The 22,744-nt window shown below is 37.4% G+C and overlaps 1 protein-coding gene across 1 annotated transcript; it reads left to right on the top strand.

Annotated features, from left to right (window-relative positions):
• The first annotated feature begins 18,506 nt into the window (after positions 1 to 18,506).
• On the top strand, positions 18,507 to 20,987 carry LOC142637894 (uncharacterized). The gene is made up of 2 exons (XM_075811857.1): positions 18,507 to 18,868; positions 20,032 to 20,987. The coding sequence occupies exons 1-2, from the start codon at positions 18,546 to 18,548 to the stop codon at positions 20,507 to 20,509; spliced, it is 801 nt and encodes a 266-aa protein (XP_075667972.1). The 5' UTR covers positions 18,507 to 18,545; the 3' UTR covers positions 20,510 to 20,987.
• The last annotated feature ends 1,757 nt before the right edge of the window (positions 20,988 to 22,744 follow it).

Raw genomic sequence — 22,744 nt, 5'->3', positions numbered from 1 at the left:
TCAGTTAAGATACAATTGGTGTGGTCCAATTATTGTTCGAGCCTATTTCTTGCACATCGACGCCCTCTATCAAAGGCGAAAGCTGAACAAAAGAAAGTACCTTACTGGGGATTAGCATGTGTTCAGCAGACGTGGCTTTGGCAAGACGATCAACTTGTTCGTTCTATTCCCTTGGGATTTGGACAAACCTGGCCTGTAGGTTAACCGTCCGTCTCTTCACTTCCTTCAAGTATTTCTTCATCCGTTCATTCTTGCATTCGTAGTCACCGTTCACCTGACTTATGACCACTTGAGAATCGCAATAAACAATCGTACTTGTGGCACCTGCTGCTTTGGCAAGGTCCAAGCCTGCCACTAAAGCTTCGTACTTCACTTCATTGTTGGTCGTAGGGAAATCAAGACATACTATGCACTCAATCTCTTCCCCTTCTAAAGAGTGGAGTACTACACCTGCTCCCCCAGCTTACCTGTTGGATGACCCGTCGATGTGGACACTTCATTGAGAATGCTTTTCTGCCCCCTGGCCTTCCATATTGGTGAACTTCACAATAAAGTCAGCAATTACCTATCCCTTCATGGCCGTGCGCGGACGGTATTGTACGTCAAATTCACTTAACTCGATCGCCCATAGTGCCATCCGTCTAGCAACTTCAGGATTACTCCTTGGCCTCTATATCTATCTATCAGAATAACTATAGTGTGTGCTTGGAAGTATGGTTTGAGTTTGTGAGCTGCGGTCACTAAGGCGAAGGCTAGCTTCTCCATTGGGGGGTACCATTCTTCTGCGCCTCGAAGTGCTCGGCTAGTGTAGTACACGGGCTTCTATACCTTGTCTTCTTCTCTAACCAAGCCGCACTAACGGCAGTTGGGGAGAGGTACGCCTTCAGATCTTCGAATGCTCGTTGACATTCGTCCGTCCACTTGAAGGACTTCTTCAATGTGCAGAAGAAAAGTGAGTATTTTTCCATTGCTCTAGACATGAACTTGTTCCGTGTTGCTACTTTGCCATTGAGGCTCTACACTTCTTTGGTGTTCCTAGGTGGTGCCATCTCGATTATGGCCGTATCTTGTCTGGGTTGACCTTAATCCTCTTAGGGACACTATGAACCCCAGGAACTTTTCAGCCGTCACCCCAAATGTGCATTTGTTTGGATTCAACTTCATGTTATAAGAGTGAAAGGTATCAAAGGTCTCCTTAAGGTTGTCCATATGGTTGTCTTCTAGGCTTTTTACCAATATGTCATCCACGTAGACTTGAACATTCCTCCCAATCTGATGTGCGAACATTTTGTTCATTAGCCTCTAATACGTGGCGCCCGCATTCTTGAGACCAAATGGCATCACTTTGTAGCTGAAGAGACCCTGGCTGGTGACGAATGAGGTCTTCTCCTAATCAACCTCGTCCAGCTTGATCTGGTTGTAACTAGAAAATGCGTCCATGAAGCTTAGCAACAGGTGTCTTGCTGTCGAGTCCACCAAGATGTCAATCCACGGAAGTGGGTAGCTGTCCTTGGGGCACACTTTATTTAAGTCCGTGAAGTCCATGCACATCCTCCACTTCCTATTGGCCTTTTTAATGAATACCACCTTGGCTAGACAGTCGGGATAGTACACTTCTCGTATGAACTCTACTTCTTGTAATTTGTGAACCTCTTCTGCTATGGCATTGTCTCGCTCTTGTGCGAACACCTGTTTCTTCTGGCGGATAGGAGCAAAAGAGGGTGATACATTCAACTCGTGGGCTATGACCAAAGGATCAATTCTGGGCATGTCCTCGTGGCTCTAGGCAAAGACGTCCTGGTTCTCCCTTAGAAATGCCATGAGCACCAGACAGACTGGCTGGCTGGCAAGGGTGTCAATCTTGGTAGTTTGCTCAGGTCTGGAGTCATTGAGGAGTATCTCCTCTAACCCCTCAACCGACTCTACCACCATCCGCTATTCTTCTATATTCATGGTCTGTAAATGATCACCCATCTCTAGCATGGCTATGTAGCACTCACGCGCAGCTATTTAGTCTTCTCGCACCTCTCCTATTCTGTACTCGGTGGGGAACTTAATCATCAGGTAGTAAGTCGAAGTTACGACCTTCCATGAATTAAGGGTAGGACGGCCCAAGATGGCATTGTAAGCGGATGAACAGTCAATAACCAGGAATGTGACGTCCTTGGTAATCTACTAGAGGTAATCTCTGACCGTTACAGGTAAAGTGACCGCACCGACGGGGTATACTCTTTTTCCTCTGAATCCAACGAGTGGTGCGTTGGTTGGAACTAGCCGTTCTCTCTCAATTCTTATCTACTAGAATGCTGAGTAGTAGAGGATATCAGCAGAGCTCCCATTGTCAATAAGGACCCAGAGAGTGATGTAGTCCCCCATCCGTATGCTAACAATAAGCCCATCTTCGCATGGGTGGTGGAGACATCGGGCGTCCTCCTTTGTGAACCTGATTATGGGGTTGTCGATCCGTGCCATCGTTGGGACGTAACCTATCAGCTGGACATTCTGGACCATTCTAAGGTAGGTTTTGGACGCCTTCCTGGATGAACTGGAAGCTACGGTGCCCCCTACTATCATCCTTATATCTCCTAGGGGTGGTCTAGGACTCTCATTTTCCCTCTAGGCAGCCTTCTCTTGTGGTGGCTTTGTCTGTTCCTTGCTGGCAAACCTCTGCAACTTTCCTTGTTTGATAAGGGCTTTTATCGATTGCTTTAAGTCGTAGCATTCGAGCGTGTCATAACTGTGATCTCGGTGAAAACGGAAATACTTGTCTCTTGACCTCTTACTAGGGTATCCCTTCAGCTTGCCTGGCCATGTCAGGGCTGCTTCATCCTTGATCTACATCAGGACTTGGTTAATTGGGGCTATCAGCAAGGTGAAGCTTGCAAACTGCCCGTCAGTCTCCGGTACTTGTGGCCTTTTGTCCCTTGTCCTACCTTGCATCTTCTTACCTTTCCCTCTTCTTAGGCTTCTCTTCTCAAGCTAGTAACACGTCCTCTGCATTCATGTAATTAGTAGCTTGGTTAAGTACGTCCGACATGGTCTTTGGGTTGTTCTTGTATAAGGAAAATATAAATTTCCCCTTACGTAACCCATATGTGAACGCAGCAACGAGTATCTTATCGTCAGCTTCGTCAATCGAGAGGGCCTTCTTGTTAAAATGGGTTATGTAATATCTTAGCATCTCATCATCCTATTGCTTGATACTTATCAGGCAGGTGGTAGTGCATGGTTCGTCTCCTTGGTTGTTGTTGTTGGTTGCCATCGAGCGAGTAAGTACCATACAACTCTTTGTCTCGGAAGCAGTAGTATGGTTTCTACTAGTTTACCATTTCTCACAGATGGTGCCAACTGATGATGCCAAAAATCGTCAGTAAGCTGAATGGTCTTTATGTGCCTTAGACAAAACCTGCAAAACAAAGAAGAAAAAGACCTTACAGAGCCCCGGTGTGGTGCCGGCCAAATACCTTCCGAAGGTTAAGTTAGAGAACTTTTTACAACTCTAGAGTGCCAGGGCTAGGGTAAATTATTCATACCTTGATTTGTGAGGGTTTTGGGGTTTTTATTGTAGTGTAGAGTCGACTTGATTTCTTGGCGGAGATGGTATTTCCTGGTGGAGATGGTATTTCCTTGTAGGGAAGATCCTCCTTAATGCTCATATTTTGAGGGATCCTTTCCTTGTGTGGATTCATGTGATTATGGTTGAGTGTAGAGTGCAAGACATTTCCATATTAAGTTCCTTGGAGATTACTTAGGCCATGTAGGCACCACGTGGCTTTGGCAACCGTCCGCGTTAAGTCCATCCACCTCTGTCGAGTTCGTCTTCTCTAAAGCATCTGTTTGTTTCTTTGGCTGTTAGGCTATCTAGACCATCTCCTTTGGCAACACCATCTCTTGTCATTAACTTTGTGAAGGGGATCCGTATACCTTTTGATTCATCCTTATCAATCACCAAATGTACAAAGAGCTGAAAAAGGTAACGCATTAAGTGCAGTGGTAGAGATCTCAAGTGATACTGCTCTGTTGGTTTTAGTCTCAGTTAATGCAACTTGTGCTCTGATGATGCAAAAAATCAATAGTTGAGCTCCTCGTCGTAGCGGATGGACACTATGAATGGGGTCGTCTCTCTAGATAAGAAACCTGCAAAATGAACTGAGTGGAAGAGTAACATGCCAATGGGGCGTTAGCCAAACTGCCTCTGATGCTTAAGTCGGTAAGGAAGAAAGATTCTAGAGAGGAAATGAGTACAGAGTGATTTCGTAGATTATTTGTGTGTAATTGGGCGTACCTTAGGTTTCTGGTGCTTTCTCCTTTTATAGTTGTTTGCTACGTTAATGGGCAATGAATTCCTGCATTTATGCTCAACGGCTAATACATTATGGAATTCATGTCTGGTGTGTATAGCTCATTCGTTACCGTTACTTCGTCTATTACTCTTTGCCATTAATGAGCGTAATAAATGCGTAACGTCTTCTTTGATCAATGATGGTTATAATAGCATTGAATGTAGAGTTGTTTATCATCATCAATGGTCTTCTGCCCATTGGTCCTTTGGTTAGGCTTTGCCTGTCTAGTTTCATTAATGGAGGATTCATTTAATGCGTGCCATAGTCATTCGTCTGAAGCACAAAGCTAGCTTAAAGGATGATGCTGGCTATTGTGAAGATGGTCCATCTTTTATCTACATTAACACTCGTTCAATAGACATGATTAGTAGAGTAAAGTTAGTAAAACTTTACCTTAGGCTTTCATCATGACATTATTACTCCCGCGCTTATGTGTCTTTAGGTTTTCGTCATGACATTATTAGTTATGATGATGGTAATAGTTCTTTGCATTCAGTTGCGCTTGAACAGCTGAGTTATGATGGTATTAGTTGTATTTGAACAACTTTCTCACGTTTTGTATGTGTTTGAACAGTTTTTTTTTTTTTTTAATTGAGTCATGTTTAAATGACGATGTTAGTTGTGTTTGAACAACTTTTTATGTTTAGCTGTGTTTGAATAGTTTTTAATTGAGCCATGTTTAAATGACGATGTTAGTTGTGTTTAAACAACTTTTTATGTTTAGCTGTGTTTGAACAGCTTTTTTATTGAGTCATGTTTGAATGACGATGTTAGTTGTGTTTGAACAACTCTTTATGTTTAACTGTGTTTGAACAGCTTTATGTTAAGTCATGTTTGAATGACGATGTTAGTTGTGTTTGAAAAACTTTTTAGGTTTAGCTGTGTCTGAACAACTTTTTTTTTTTATTGAGTCATGTTTGAATGACGATTTTAGTTGTTTGAATAACTTACCATTTTTAGTTGTATTTGAGCAGCTTTTTATTAAGTCATTTTTGAATGACGATTTTAGTTGTGTTTGAACAACTTACCATTTCTAGTTGTGTTTAAACAACTTTTTATTGAGTCATGTTTGAATGACGATTTTAGTTGTGTTTGAACAACTTGATATTTTTAGCTGTGTTTGAACAGTTTTTTATCGAGTCATGTTTGAATGACAATTTTAGTTATGTTTGAACAACTTACCATTTCTAGCTGTGTTTGAACAGCTTTTTATTGAGTCATGTTTGAATGACGATTTTAGTTATGTTTGAACAACTTGTTATTTTTAGCTGTGTTTGAACAACTTTTTTATTGAGTCATGTTTGAATGACAATTTTAGTTGTGTTTGAACAACTCTGATTTATTCGACTTTTGTAGTTGTGTATCAACAACTTTAATGGCTATGATGCCATTCGCTGTGCGTGAATAGCTTTTGATTTGAAATTTTAATTACGGAGGTCCTTGAGATGTCTCCCAAGGATGACTCCCAAGCATTGCACATGTTTTGATAGTGATAGATCATGGATAATCATTGTTAAATACACATGGATAATGCTTTCATGGATTATTGATCTTATAAATTATGAAAGTAATGGTTGTCATACATACTAATATGAAGATTAGGCAATTTGAAATGTAAAGCGTTCCTTACTGGTAGTACTTCTTCAAGCGTTCTATGTTCCATGGTCGAGGCAATTCCTGGTCGTCTAAAGACTTCAGGTAGTAGGAGTCTTCTCTAGAATGACGGATTACTTCGTAGGGGCCTTCCCAAGCTGGCCCTAATTTTCCTTGGGGTGGGTCCTTCATTGCTTGTGACACCTTTCTAAAGACAAGGTCTCCTGTGTTGAACCTTCTCACCCTAACCTTTCTGTTGTAGTACCTGGCCATTGCTTCTTTGTGCTTGGCCATTTGCTTCATAGCTTCTTCTCTAACTTCATCAATTAGGTCCAGATTGTTGTTAAGCTCCTGGTGATTCTTCTTCTCTTCATATGTTTTGACTCAGAAGCTCGTCAGTCCTACTTCCACTAGTATGATAGCCTCCATGCCAAATGTCACTTTGAATGGTGATTCTCCTGTGTGGACTCTTGTGGTCATCCTATATGCCCAAAGGTCATTTTGTAGTTCTTCAAGCCATGCCCCCTTTGCCCCCTCAAGCCTAGCTTTGAAAATTTTGAGTAAGCTTTTGTTCGTGACTTCAGTCTGGCCATTGGCCTGAGGATGTCTTGGAGAAGAGTAATGATTCTTGACTCCTAAGTCGTGGGAAAATTTTCGAAACTTGGGGTTGTCGAACAGCTTTCCATTGTCTGATATTATGACGTGTAGGACTCTAAACCTAAAGATGATGTTTTTCCACACGAAGCTTGTGACTTTAGCCTCTGTTATAGTCGTCACTGGCTTTGCTTCTACCCATTTTGTGAAGTAATCAATTGCGACGATCAGGAATTTGAGTTACTTTTTCCCTAGAGGGAATGGACCTATGATATCAATTCCCTATTAGGCAAAGGGCCATGGTGAGGATATGGGTGTCATCATCTCTCCTGGTCTCGTCTGGACATTTGCGAAGCGTTGAAACTTGTCGCATGCTTTGACAATGTTATATGCGTCTTTCTATAGGGTTGGCCACTAATATCCTACTCTGAGTGCCTTTCCTGCTAAGGATCTTACCCCAGTGTGATTTTTACAGATTCCCTCGTGTATCTCGCGGAGCACACAGTCTACTTCTTTTGAGCTAGCGCATCTCAGATATGGGAGTACGTATCCTCGTTTGTACAGCACGTCATTGATAATGACGAAGCAAGCTGCTCTGATCTATCTTCCTTGCTTCCATCTTATCTTCAGGGAGCCATCCTTCTTTCAAGTGACGAACGATGGGCGTCATCCATTCGTCTTGTTCTTTTATTTTCAAAACTTGTTCACCCTCTGTGCTCGACTGCCCGTTTATCTCTACACATAGTTCAGAGGTCGCATTGTAATTATCTGATGAGGCCAATCTTTGCTAGAAAGTCAATTTATGAATTTTTGGCTCGAGGGATTTGTACAAAGTTTAGATTATCAAAGTACTGTGAGAGTCGTTGGACAATTTTCAAATACTTCTACATCCTTTCCTCTTTGGCTTCATAATCTCCTTTCACTTGTCCAATTATTAGCTAAGAATCAGCTTGGACGACAAGGTTCTTTGCTCCTAGAGCCTTTTGCTAGACTTAGCCCTGTTAGCAATGCTTCGTACTTTGCTTCGTTATTTGTTGCTGGGAACTGTAATCTGACTGCATACTTCAATGTTTCTTTTTCTAGAGATATAAGCACTACTCCTGCTCCTACTTTCCTCATTGCAAACCCATCCGTTTGGAACGTCCATGTTTCCATAAAAGGTTCTTCTTCCTTATAGGGGTAAGTGAACTCTACAACTAGCACCTGGCTTTGATTGCTGCTCGGGACTGATATTCAATGTCAAATTAGCCCAACTTAATTGCCCATTGAATGAGTCATCTTGCTGCATCCATCTTGTTCATCATCTTTTTTATAGGCTGATTTGTCATGACGACAATTGGGTGTGCTTTGAATTAAGGACGGAGCTTTCTAAAGGTGACCAACAACACAAAAGCTGTATTTTCCATCCTTGGGTAACCTGCCTCTGCTCCTTGAAATGCATGGCTGGTGTAATAAACGGGCTTCTGCACATTCCCTTCTTTTCTGATCAGTGCTGAGCTTACTGCAGTGTTGGATACCGCTAAGTAGAGGTACAGCTTCTCTCCCATCACCGAGGGGCTTAGCAGAGGTGGCTTCGTCAGGTACTCCTTTAACTTAGCAAGGACTTCCTCGCATTCTTCAGTCCACTGAATAGCCTTTTTCAATACCTTAAAGAATGGCATGCACTTGTCCGTTGCCCTAGAAATGAATCTGTTTAGGGCTGCAACCTTTCCTGTCAGGCTCTGCACCTCCTTCACCGTCTTTGGTGATTTGACCTGGATTTGCCTCTATGCCTCGTTGGGGCACCATGAATCCTAAGAATTTTCCTGAAGCAATAGCAAAAACACACTTTGCAGGGTTTAATTTCATATTGTACTTACATAATGCGCTGAAGGTTTCTTTGAGATCTTCCAAGTGGTTGGCTTCGTCCTTGCTTTTCAAAAGCATATTGTCTACGTATACCTCCACATTCCTTCCAATTTGGTGAGAGAACATGCCGTTCACCAATCTTTGGTAGGTAGCTCCTGCATTCTTCAGTCCAAAGGGCATAACTTAGTAACAGTACAACCCTTGGCTAGTAACAAACGAGGTCTTCTCTTGATCATCTTCATCCATAAGAATCTGGTTGTATCCAAAAAATGTGTCCATGAAACTCAAGAGCTTATGTCCAGCAGTCCAGTCTACCAGTTGGTCAATCCTTGGCAAGGGGAAGCTATCCTTTGGGCAGGCCTTATTCAAATCTGTGAAGTCGACGCACATCCTCCACTTGCCATTGCTCTTCTTTGCCATAACCACGTTTGCAAGTCAATCTGGATATAAAACTTCCCTGATGAAATCAGCTTCTAGTAGTTTCTCTACTTCCTCAGTTACAGCTTTGTTATGTTCTGGTGCAAACACTTTCCGCTTCTACTATACAGGTTTGTATTCCTAGTTGACATTAAGACAATGCTGTATGATCTTCCTATCAATCTCGACCATATCTTTGGCAAAAACATCTTGGTTTTCCCTTAAGAAGGAGATCATTTTCTCTTTCTCAGGGGTTGGAAGTGTCGTTTCAATCTTCAATATCTTCGTCGAGTCTTCTGGGACAATCTCCACTTCTTGTGGTATTTCTGACGGTTCAAGAATGGGCTCTGGTTCGTTGATCACCCATGTGTGATTCTCTCCAGATGCTAAGGCAGCTTGATAGCACTCTCTTGCCAAAACTTGGTTTCCTTTGATTTCTCCTACCCCATGGGCTGTTGGAAACTTCACTTTCAAGTAATATATTGATGTTGCTACTCTTAGTCTGTTGAGTGCAGGTCTTCCCAAGATGATGTTGTATGTTGAAGGATAATCAACTATAAGGAAATCAATTTCCTTGGTGACCTGTGCCGGATAAGTTCCTGCAATCACCGTTAGAGTGACGATGCCTTTAGGGACGATTCTATCCCCTGCGAAGCTTACCAGAGGTGAGGTGAAAGGCATGATCTTCTTCTTATCCAACTTCATTTGCTGAAATGCAGGCAAGTAGATGATATTTGCTGAGCTTCCGTTGTCAATGAGTACGCGGTGGATGTTGAACTCTTCTACTCCAAGCATGATTATAAGTGGATCGTCATGGGGTTGCCTGATGCCACAACCGTCTCTCTCTAAGAAGACAATATCAGGTTTGTCATTCCTTGGCATCTTCATTGGAGGGAGCCGTGAATGGATGCTATTTATCTCCATTCCCTGTGCCTTTTTCAGGGATTTCAACGTTCCTTCTACTGTTTTTCCTCCCAAGATTGTCTTTATTTCTCCAGCAGGGGGTTTGGTGTCCCCTATCTCCGCAGTTCTGTCCTGGTCGTCCTTCCGTTGGTACTTGTATGGCTCCGTCTTTCTGACGTATTTCCGCAACTTCCCTTGCTAGATTAAAGCTTCCACCTGGTCTTTCAAATGCCTGCACTCATCAGTACGATGCCCGTGGTCCTGGTGGAATCTATAGTACTTGCTCTTGTCTTTTCTTTCTATTGGAGTGCTAATTGACTTCGGCCATTGCAAGGAAGGATCGTCTCTTATCTGCATAAGAACCTGCTCAATCGGCATTATTAGAGGAGTGAAGTTGGTAAACTTGGGTTTTCTATCTAGAAGCCCCTTCTTTTTCCCTATGGTCTGTCCACCACTTTGTGTCTCCTTCTTCTTATCCCGATTGCTTTTGTTCCTTTGTCTCTCTATCCTAACACAAACTCTTGAAAAACTTTGTAAGAAGAGAGTTCATGTCAAGGAAGACTTTGACAACTTGTATTTCTGAAACACTTTAAACAAAACTCATCAAGGCATCTTAGTGTGAAACAGAAATAAAAGATTGCATATAGTAAAGAAACGTGTGTATAAAAAGAAAAAAGAAACAACACATGTAGAGGTAAGTGAAGAAGATATACATCATATATATATATATATATCAAAGACAAGCACGATGTATATAAACATGGTCACAAGACCGGTGTACAAGAACAAGGAGGTAAACACTCCCCCTAACAAGATGAAACACAACTCCCCCTTACAAGGGCATGTATTTCTCCCCCTAACATATAGAATCTTTAAAAAAAGTCACATATTCTCCACAATTTCTCCCCATTTTTGTCATAATTGACAAAGGGTACAAGAAGCTATAAAGCCTCACCCAAGAAAAATAAAGATGATCAAGGGGGCAAAAGGAATCCATAAAAATGCATGAATGTAATGAAAAAAGATGCTATGGATGACAAGATAATAGAAAGATGCAAAATATGTGAAAAACAATGCATGCAAGAGGATCTCAAAAGATCGACAAAAAGAAAGAAGGGCTTGATAGATAGCAATCTGTCAAAAGGTGTCGAGAAGCTGTTGAGAAACTTTAAAAACAGTATTTCAAAGAGGAGAAAAACACAGTTGTGAATGCAATCAAGTATGCTACTCAACCAAAGATCCAAACCACATTTTAAACTCTCAAAAACATCTCTTAATCAAGAAAAATGTCATGCATTTAGATCCAAAACACACACACACACACACACACACACACACACACTAAACAAATCTAACCAATTTTATATTTCAAAAACAAGTTAAAATAGTTTAGTGAGCATACATTAACGCATGTAAACCTTGTGATGGCCAAATCACATTGTATCTACACATGTGTCAAAAGTAGCAAAGAATATTGCATGTTGTGTGTGAAAACATCACAAGATTGCATACGTGTCTCTATGTTATGACGATTTGGGATATGAGTAGATCAATTTAACTCACACACGATCATAACTTTTTTATGGGGACTATCACCTTCGAGGTACATCCTATAACTCCCACATCTCCTTGAATACACGCTTATCATGTTTTAAAGCATTTTGATCTTTTTGCTTTTATTTTCTTTGCATATTTTCTTTTATTAAGCATATTATGCATGGGCATACAAGAAGGAGAAGAAATACCTAATGATGTTAAGTTTTTTGATATTGCACTTTTGTTATGCCAAAGCATACAAATGTCATTACATGATTGGCGAGCAACAGTGGTGAGATGGTTATTTATGCCTTTCTCTTAGGATTTTTTAGTCCGTCAAAAAGAGTGATACGAGTATTAAGTACAAGAGATCACTGAACCTTACACATCACAAACACGAACCACAAAGCTCACTTGCTTAGGTGTGCATAGAGATGCTCATCTAAGCTACAAGAGATACAAAGTTTAGAAAACTTTGTTTTATTGGCCATTCAAGGTACACAAGTACCAATGTACACAAACACACACTGTTTTTGTATTTTTCTAATTTTTCCCTTTTTTTATTTTGAAAACAAAACAAAATAAAAACTAAACAATCAAACAACATGAAAGCATGAAAGAAAGATGCATATGCATGAAAGTATGATTCCAAAAGCAAATAAGAAATAAAACCAAGAGAGTCCTACTTTAGATAGAAAGAATTAAAGCAGAGGACAAACAGAAAAGACAATTAAGTCTTAGGCTCCTTCCTCACCCACACAGCACGAGTCTTTGGCCGTGAAGATGAAAATGCACGTGTCCTAGTATGTCTACTAAAGGACATAGAAGAATTAAGATTCTCTTGAAATTGAGTTGAAAAACTCAAGGCTTTTAATAACTCTCCAAACAAAGGTATAGGTCCTTGAGAGGAAACCTGTGACCATTTGAACACTTGCTTTTAAGGATACAACTTAATGTAATTAGGATGAATGTGTCCAGAAACACTACAATGGTGACAAACATGAGCAGTTTTAGAGCTACTTGGCTTCCTAGTAGGAGGCCTAACCTTAGAGGTTGACAGAGATCTCAACTTAGGACAATTTGGCCTAATATGACCAACAATATGACAATGATGACAAGTGGGGACAAATTCAGAATTTTTATTCAATCTAGAAGTTTTAGACATAGGTTTAAAAACTTCAGTGTTAACATCAGAATTTTTACCTTTGTCTATCCTAGCAATATTAGCCTTCAACTCTTCATTATTCCTTTTAAATGGAGGAATATAAAAATCTTTTTCTTTTGAGTTAGGCTTAACAACAAGTTTAGCACTAATTAATTTTCAACTTCAATTTTAAATTCAACTAGTTGCTCTTCCAAACTCTTAATTTTGGCCACTTGAGATGAAATTTGATTTTTAAAATTCTCATTCAAATTATTGGCTTCATCCAATTTTGCAATCAAATCATCTTTTTCAAGTTTGACCTTTTTAAATTTAGCTTTTAATTTTGTAGAACATCTAAGAGATTTCATACAAAAATTATAAAGCTTGCAATAGGCATCTTAAATATCATCATCATCATTCAACATAAGATCATGCAAATAAAAAAAATCAGGAGTTTCCATGACAATAGGGGTCAATGGATCACACAACAATTATTAAAACCTAATCAGAGTGTGCTCGCTCTGATACCACTTGTTGGGAAATTTAGACCCCGGTTGATATAATTAATAAGTTTTAAACTCAAGTTGTTAATTAGATTTATTATGAATAAACCTTGTTAAATCAAACAAACATCAATATCATGTCAATATCATACACAACAGAAAAGTAAATAAGATAAGATATGATTACTCAAGAAAACCAATGAAACAAACTAGCTTCACAGTAAAAAAAACCTAGAGGGAACCTTCCCGAAAAGCAATCCACTATAGTAAAAAGAAGTTTCAGATCTAGTACAAAACCTTTGTCCCTAGACTCTACAATCCCCGTAGATGAACTTACAATAGAAATCTTCTACTACTTCAGAACTTCTGAACTCTTCAATATATGAACGCCACCCTTTTGATGCATAGATCCCAATACGTGACTAACTCTTTTGCACGAATTTCAGTACGTGACTCACTCACCAACTTCAGGAAGAAGAATGTTGGCTGCAAAGTTCTTCACTTCATTAACAATGAAGATCAAGAAGCACTTGGTTACAAAACCCTAAGGCACAAAGATGCAGTAGCTTCTTTTAGAGAGAATAAGTTTTCGGTCACCTTTTTCATGTCTTCTCCTTATATTCTATTATATGACGGTCTTTAAAATAAGCCTTATATATGTATAGGGTTGTGAGAAAAGAAACTCTACACAAATACATAAGCATGGGCCGAAAATCATATCTGAAAATCTGAATTTCGTAAAGCTCGATAGATACAGCTATCGAGCTAGCTGTCGAGACCTCGATAGATAACTATCTATCAAGCAACTGTCGAGCTTTAATGAATTAGCACTTCTTCACTTATTTCTTAGACAAATTTGCATGGTTTCAGTACTAGACTTGAACTCTTGTTCTTTGAAGTATTAAACACATCCTAGATCTACCCAAATACAAGTAGAGTGCGTTTTGTCAAAGGATTAACCAATCTTAAATGACATATGTTCCTAACATCAATCACATATGTTCTCACACAAGGGATCTTTGGAACCATCATATGACTCCAACTATGGGAGGCAGAATTTTGGTGGGAGTGGACGGTTTAGTACTTCAATAGTGAAGGGTGAGTTCGTCCTTCGAATGATCCCATCCAGATTCTCTCCGCCTTTGTCCTTCATAGCACTTTTTAGTTCGTCCACCTCCTTCCTCATGTTGCGGAGCTCATTCTCCTCCCTTGTGGAATCTTCTCCTGAAGTTCTGTCTTGCCTATTGTCTTGAGAATTGGATTCTTCATCATTTTGGTTTTCACCTGTTCGCCGATGTTCTGCATTTTAAGACTCCATCATCTTTCGTAGCTCTTCATTCTGGCGAGTAAGCTCTTTCACATTTGCCAAGAGGGCTTGGATTTGTTGTTGTTGCACAACATCTGGCTGAGGTCTGGCTTCTGCTTCCATCTCGCACTTTGAGGAACTCTTTTGTCACGGGGAGAGATGGCTTGAATGATTAGCGTTTCCCACATACGGCGCTAAACTGATGATGCAAAAAATCAACAATTAAGCTCCTTGTCGTAGCAGATGGGCGATGTTATAAGTGAGGTCGTCTTTGTAGATGAGAAACCTGCAAAATGAACTAAATGGAAGAGTAACACACCGGTGGGGCGTCAGCCAAACCGCCTCTGATACTTAAGTCAGTAAGGGAGAAAGATTCTAGAGAGAAAATGAGTACAGAGTGATTTCGTAGAGTATTTGTGTGTAATTGGGCATACCTTAGGTTTCTGGTGCTTTTTTCCTTATATAGTTGTTTGCTGCGTTAATGGGCAATGAATTCCTGCATTTACGCTCAACAACTAATACGTTACGGAATTCATGTCTGGTGTGTACAGCTCATTTGTTACTGTTACTTCGTTCGTTACTCTTTACCATTAATGAGCGTAATAAATACGTAACGTTTTCTTTGATCAATGACGGTCTTAATAGCATTGAATGTAGAGGCGTTTATCATCATCAATGGCCTTCTGCCCATTGGTCCTTTGGTTACGCTTTTGCCTGTCTGGTTTCATTAATGGGGGATTCATATAGTGCGTGCCATAGTCATTCGTCCGAATGACGAAGCTGGCTTGATGTACGAGGCCAGTTTGATGGAAGAAGCTAGCTTTTCTATTTTAAGACGAGGGTAATTTTTCTCCTCATCATGCTCCAACATTCCCACCATCTTTACCCTTACACGCCCCTTGTGAATTCTATACATGAATGAATCTTTTGCTAATGGATTTCGGTTTTGTCTTTGAAGGTTCATTTTAGCTGGGCTGGGCATGTACGAGCTTCTACTTTTTGTTGGGCTTTTTAGCTGAGCTGGGTATGTATGAGATCTTCAAGTAATCAAGTGTGATAATAAAACAATTAAAGCAACAAGGACATTTTATTTTTAGCAAAAAAAGAAAAGAAAAGCTAGGTCATTTTATTTTAGTTTTGTATGGTACAATGAAAAGTCCAGGCATTGAAATTTACTGCCACTTGAAATGAAATTTCAAAAGAAATAATGTACGTGACAAATCTAAATTGTTTTTTGGTTAAATTAATTACTATTTATATTTACCAGAGGTAAAGGAATTGAAAATATAATAATAGTAATGAGGTTAATTTGTACCAGTGGACAGGACAAGGATGAAAAGGCATGCACTAGCTGATCAGTTATTTTATTTACGAGTTTGGTTATACTTTATAGTCTATACACCAAAATAACTTCAAAGCTCAAACCCGCCTGGCTTGTCTCGAGGCTAGTCAGGTATACATTGGAGATTACACATGCTTATAAGATGAAAAGAGCATAGCAAGTGATAAACCTCTTCTCATCCCCTTTCTCCTATATATATATATATGTGTGTGTGTGTGTGTGTGTGTGTGTGTGTTTCTCAAAAAAAAAAAAAAAAAAAAAGATGAAAAGAGCAAACTAATCAGAGTCAAGAGCCTTCTATTGTTTTTAAGATTCAAAAATACTTATTTCTCTCTAATTATTGAATTAAAAATAAATAAATAACCAAACAAACAAACACAAGCATAAAAGTCGACGAGGTTTCAGAGGTTGAACATGTTGGATGTCAAAAACAATAGCTTTCACTTTCTTTGACTTTCATTTTGAGAAAGCCATTAAGAAACTTAAATTAAACAAATTTTAATAAAAAAAGAACTTAAATATATTGTGTAATTGACCAAAAAAAAAACACAAATATATGAAATTTTACAATTTATTTCTACGAGTTTTCATATTTTGAAATTGACACATGATATTTTATTATCAATTATCAATGGCGGCACCACGTTATAGTTAGGGTGTTCCCAGGAACACCCTGACTTGAAATTTTTTTTTTATATATATAATAATTAATTTTTTTATTTCTTTACCCTTAAAAAAAATAGGAACATCCTCAATCAAAATTAGGAACACCCTCAAATTAAAAAAAAAAAATTTATTTGTTCTACTTTCAAGCCAAAAAAAAAAACCCCAAAAAAAAATTTCAAATAAAATCTAGAAAAAAAAAATTGTAATAGAGAAAAAAAATTGTAAGAGCAAAACAACGGACGGCATCACGGCAAGCCCAACAAATGGCAGAGGAAGCAAACCCACGGTTTCTCAAAAAAAAAAAAACAAACAAACAAAGAAACCCCAATACAGATCAAAAACCTCAAATCAGTTATCAGTAAATCAGTACATTAGAAATCACTAACGCTTTTCTCAAAAAAAGAAATCACTAAAGCTAAAGCATTAAGCAAACCTAAAAAGTAAAAACAGAGCAATGGCGCCTCCATAGAAGTTAGATCGTTGCTCCAGTCGCTCATCGGACATCGTTGCTCCAGTCGCTCATCGGACATCCGAGATCGCCAGATCGGTCCAGCTCCAGTTGCAGTCGCTCATCGGACATCGTCGCCCCTCATCGCATCAAAGACAGAGATCGGTCCACATCGTCGTAGTTCCAGTCACCATCGCCGTCGCACATCGCCACCATCGCACAGGTATTTCTCTCTCTCTCTCTCTCTCTCTGACTCTCTCTCAGTCTCTCACTCTCTTTATCTGAAATCTAAAATGAATATATGAAATGAAATAATGAATGAGTTACTTATGACTTATGAGTGTCTCTCTCTCTCTCTCTCTTTATTAACTTTATCTAAACTAGTGAACTATGATTGGTTGAAGCACTCAGTTTAACTTTACTAATTTTTTGACTTTTTGAATTTGGCATTTTGGCTTTATCTTATGATTGATTCTTATCCGTTGGCTGATGTTGGTGTTGGTGTTGGACTATTGGTGAGTGGTGAGATATTAATTGTCTTTTAGTGTTATTGTGATTGTGAAATTTTCTGATTGGCGGCTGGCTCTTGTGATTGGGGTATTAGGCAGGCTTGTCTGTTGAGTTTGGTGGGGGGTGGATAGGCTGATGGGCACATGGGGCCGGGTAATTGGGTAAAGCAGGGTAATGTGCACATTAGCACATGGAATGTGTAATGTGCACATGACTGACTCTTTTAATGTAATATGCACATGACTGGCTCTTTTAATGTAATGTTAGACTAAATAATAATTTAATTAATCAATAATTAATTGAGAAAAACAATTAATAACAAATAAGTAATAATTTAATTAACCAATATATTATAAAAGACAAATAAATTAAATTATGTTAGGCTAAACAACAATTAATGAAACGATAATATAACAAATTATAGTTTATAAAAGACAAACAAATAATGGGCTGATGAGGAATACCCTGAAAAAAATTCCTGGTGCCGCCACTATCAATTATCATTATTTATTGTCAATGTAGATGTAGATGTGATCATTTTCTTTTATTAAGTTTATATAACATTTTTTATTTTTTTTGTAGTTGTCATTATTTATTTGTTATTATTTTTTATAAATTATTAACCTTATATTAATTATTGATCTACATAACTATACTCATCTATATATAATTAAAAAAATATTATATACATAAGTTTTATTTTTTTCAAGACAGGTTTCATTTGAACCCTCAGAATTGCAAGTGCAGCCGCCCCTGCCCCACAACTTATGAACCCCCTGAATCTCATGCTACTTGCGGTTACTTATTATACAAGTGAAGTATTAAAAAAATGTTTATAGTGCCAAAAACACTTTCGCATTCAAACAGTCAGTCTTGAAATCCAAGAAAATGAAATGTGACTTGTACACATGGCAACCACTGAACCACCAATTGGAGAGTCTCATCACTTGTAATATTATTATTATTATAATTATTATTATACAACTTAAACTAAACCCGGAAGAATTTGCAAGGCAACTTCGAACTCCTTGCAGTTACATATTCTGCGTTAATAATAGTCAATTGGTTGAACAGTCTCTAATGAAAAGTTCATATAACACTGGTATACGAGCTAATAGGCATGGTGGTATTATGATGTTATCATATATTTAATATATATATATATATATATATATATATATATATAATTTAGAGTACAGAATTTTGCGTGTCAACTTTGGTTTTTGCACAGGTGTGGAGGTTGAATGATCTGATCCAATGAAATCCATGACTTGTCTGACACGTTGTACTCTTTTCCTCGTATAAATATTTAAAAGTTCATATAGCATTGGGTGTAGAAGTTAAAGAGCAGAAAATAAATTGTGGAGCCAGGAAATCTCTGGAAAAAAAAAAATGTATGTGACAAGGCCTCTTTCTATGTTCCAAAAGGATCCTTCGGCACTCTCATTGCCACCCCCTGAAGGTCCAAATTCTGGTATTTTGGTCATCGAAGATGAAGAAGCCGAGCAGCAATATAATTGTTTTGGATTGTGTAAGAGTGATGAGCTCAAAGACTTGCCTTTCCCACAAAATAAGAACCTAAACCTTCGCTATTCATCAGGCGGTGGCGAGAACCAATATGTCTCTTATTTTTACGCAAACTTAAACCCAGTTCTTAATCAGCCATTGTCTTCCAATCGGTACTATGCCATAAAGAGACGTGGAAGCCATAAAGGGTATGCGTATATATGTTATCAAGTTGAATTCAATTTTCAGATATAATATTTTAGAAGAGATATAATATTTTAATAGTATTGTCCTGTCTCGTTGTAAATTTGTAATATTTGTAGTTTTCTTCTTGGATCCCTAGAAACTATTTTGTAATTAAAAATTAAGTAGTGATATGATACATGCATGTTACACCTCGCTTTAAATTGGTTGAGCTCATTACTGATAATATATAGATTCTAATCCAACCCAAAAAAAATAAAAAACCCAAGATAGAAATTTAGGCAACCAAAAAAAAAAAAAAAAAAACAACAACAACAACAACAGCAACAACGTATAAACAACCTCCAAAGGTTTTGTACCTTAATTGACATCTTCCAAAACACTAAATCATCAAATAGTTAGCATATTGTAACTATCTAAAAAAATTGTATATATCCAACCCTTTACTCTCTACAATTCATCCTACTCCACCTTTTTCAATAATATTATATGGATAAAGTTTTAAATTATATATGGTGTAAATTTTGGAACTATTGATTACATTTTTTTCTTATACACTTCATGCTTGTAAAATTTCAAAATGATCAAAGATTGATAATTATTCATCTATAAAATAAATGAATTTTAAGTTTTTTTTTTTTTAATAATTTAGAATTATACATAAAGCATGAGTTTATGGATCAACTAGTACATGACATTCAATAAACAAGATCTGGTGTGCATGTTAAGAATAATGAGAACATATAATCCAAAAACATCTATAAAATATTTAAATTTTAAGTTTTTTAAATTTTAGAATTATACATAAAGCATGAGTTTATGAATTAAATAGTACATGACATCCAACTAACAAGAAATTAGTTGTGCATATCAATAAGAATGAGAACTTACACTCCCATGGTAGAATTTTTAAAATTTAGAAAGAATTACAGTAGGTATTAATCACAATAGCTATTAACATACATTTACTGTGATTGTGTTTGTATATGATGTGGCAAGATTCTACGGGAGAGTTTAACTATGTAATAAAATTTGAGCTCAATTAAATGAAAATATATATACACACACACTCAGGAAGATTTTGGTGAAGTGTTGGCTAATGGGAATATAAGCTAACTTTGTCAAAATATTAATGCTTATATATTAACTTCAATTGACCTTTTATCAGGGAAGCGTATCAAAATTCAAAGGAGGAGGACATGGGAAGCTGCTTTTGCTTCAAGTATGTTAGTGATGTAACACCAAAACCTTTGGATCCCAACGACATACACCAGCAATTTGAGATTCATTTGAATGAAAGAGGATGTCAACGGGGTGGTTTTGTAGCCAAACCTATAACACCAGATGGGTTTCCTCCAAAGTTCCTTCGAAGAAAGGGGTGGGAAGTGCATACCTCAACTCCTAACAATTTTCAATTAGGTAATGCACTAGGCCTAGATAGTGCCCTTCGTGCTCGCCTTCCAGAATTCAACTTCTCGCTATCATGTACAAGTTCTCAACCAGTGGTTGTAGGAAAGTGGTATTCTCCTTTTATGTTTATTAAGGAAGAAACATTGAAGGACCAAATGAGTACATCAATGTATTACGAGCTAACACTTGAGCAAAAGTGGGAACAAATATTTGCATGTGAAAATAATGGGAGCTAAGGAAATGTTGTTGATGTGGATGTTGTTCTTCCAAGAGAAGTGGTTTCAGTTGCTGAGAGGGAAGCTATGGATTTAAAAGTGGTCAATGGAGTAATGTGGTTCAAGGGTTGTAGTATAGAAGGACAAGAAAGAAGTGTGGGATTGAACTTGGAAGTTTTTGAGAGAATGAAGTGGGAGCAGGAAAGGGTTGGATGGGTTGGGGGAAATGATAGACAAGTGAGCTTGAAAAGAGTAGAGGAATTTGGAGGGACAGGCAGGTGGGGGAAATTTGGTTGTTATATTTTGGCAGAAAGATTTGTGCTAAAGCGAATGGACGGAAGTCGGGTATTAACTTATGAATTCAACCACTTTAACAAGATTCAAAGCAAATGGGAATGATTCTTTCATATCTTAGTAAATATTGTAAAATTCATATAATTTTGTGCATGAGTGATATTGATTTTTTTTTAGAGAGTTTTCATCTATGGCGTCCATGTATGATACTGAATTTTGTCTGTGTGTGTGATACTGAATTGTATACCTATTTTGCTTTCTTTCACATTATTGATTTATTGTTTGTTGTTTAATTATTAGGCCTTATTTGGGAGGAGGGAATGGAATGGAATGGAATGAAAAGAATAATTTTAGAATATTTTTCCCTTCACTTGTTTGGGAGTTTTAATGGAGGGAATGAAAAGTTCATTCCCTTGTTTGGGAGTTTTAGTGGGAGGGAATAGAATGGGTAGGAGGGAACACTCATTCCTCTCTATTCCCTTAAAACCTCAAATTTTTATTCCCCTCGAAATTGGAAGGAATGAGAGGGAATTGAATTAGATTTAATGATTTTTTTACTAAAACTCCCAAAATACCCCTATATATTCAACCATTTATTTTAAAATAGGGGTCTAATAGTAATATTATCATAAAATGATTCCATTAAATTCCCTCTATGTTATTCTCAAACAAGATTACTTACATTCCATTCATTTTCATTCCTTTCCATTCGTTTACTTTAAAACATCCAATCAAGGTTACTTAGGTGGCGTTTGGTATAGGTAATGTTTTAGGATTTTCAAGAATGTTTAAAAATTCTCATGTTTGGTTGCAAATTACGCTAGGGAATTAGATGCCAGAGGAATCTTTAAACCCCTCTCAGTAGGAATGTGAATTCCCTTTAAAACAGGTGGGAATCCGGATTCCCAAGCTTAAAAGAAATTATATTTTTTATAAATTGACAATTTTAACCCTTTTTTCTTATCATTTAAGCAATTAAGATAAATTATAAAACAAATTATCAATATCTTCTCTCTTGTCTTTATCTTTTTCCGCCAAAACAACATAAACAGGATAAATAACTCTACTAATAGTTATTTTTGTATTATTCTTGTCATTTTGAAATGTTAGATCACAGTGTTAATGAATGTGTTGCTAATTAATAGTTTATATAATGTTTTTTTATCTATCTATTTAGAGGAAGATATTTTTTTAAATGACTAATTAATAGTTTATATATATTTTTTCATTATTTATTTAAAGGAAGATTTTAAAAAAAAAAAAAAGGCTTGGTACTTCACATTTAAATCAATGGGAACAACAAATAATTCATTTAAGATTTCTGGAAATACACCAAACATTATCATCTCACATTCCTGAGAATCTCCCAATGAAACCAAACATAGGAATAGCTACATTCTTGGGAATGTGATTCCTAGGAATCACATTCCTAGGAATCTAGATGCCAGGAGTAATGTGAATTCCCCATACCAAACGCCACATTAATTCCATTCCATTCCATTTCATTCATTTCCCTTACTTAAATACATTCTATTCCATTCCATTCTTTTCCATTCTCTTATGATCATTCCATTCCATTCCCTTATGAACTCTCAAACAAAGCCTTAAATTCTTTTTTTCCCATTGCTTTTAGATACATTCATATACATATATTTTTATTGAAACACGCGTTTAAAAAAAAAAACAGGTGGAAAATGTGCTTAAAATATCATTTTGTTAGGAATGATTTATACAAATACAAAAAAAAAAAAAAAAAAAAAAAAAAAAAAAAAAAAAAATCATTCTTTTGTTGTCTGCATGCATGAGTGTAGCTGTAAGGTTATGCTAATAATCTTAATCATCGGCCTAAACTAATGTGCTTATTTTAATATTCAACAATGCTAAATTACATGCAAAAACACTTTTATGATCTATTATGACATTATTTTCAATATGGTCCTTTAAGTTTTCACAACTTTTGTT

This window comes from Castanea sativa, chromosome 6 (genome assembly GCF_040712315.1).
Source record: "Castanea sativa cultivar Marrone di Chiusa Pesio chromosome 6, ASM4071231v1".
In the NCBI taxonomy this organism is placed as follows: domain Eukaryota; kingdom Viridiplantae; phylum Streptophyta; class Magnoliopsida; order Fagales; family Fagaceae; genus Castanea; species Castanea sativa.
This window is presented reverse-complemented; position numbering and strand designations above follow the sequence as displayed.

What these genes read in the sequence shown, in the direction of transcription:
- LOC142637894 (XM_075811857.1), top strand. Translation starts at nt 18,546, where the DNA reads ATGTATGTGACAAGGCCTCTTTCTATGTTCCAAAAGGATCCTTCGGCA. An exon ending in AGACGTGGAAGCCATAAAGG is followed by an intron (nt 18,869 to 20,031) that starts GTATGCGTATAT and finishes ACCTTTTATCAG; the next exon opens with GGAAGCGTATCAAAATTCAA.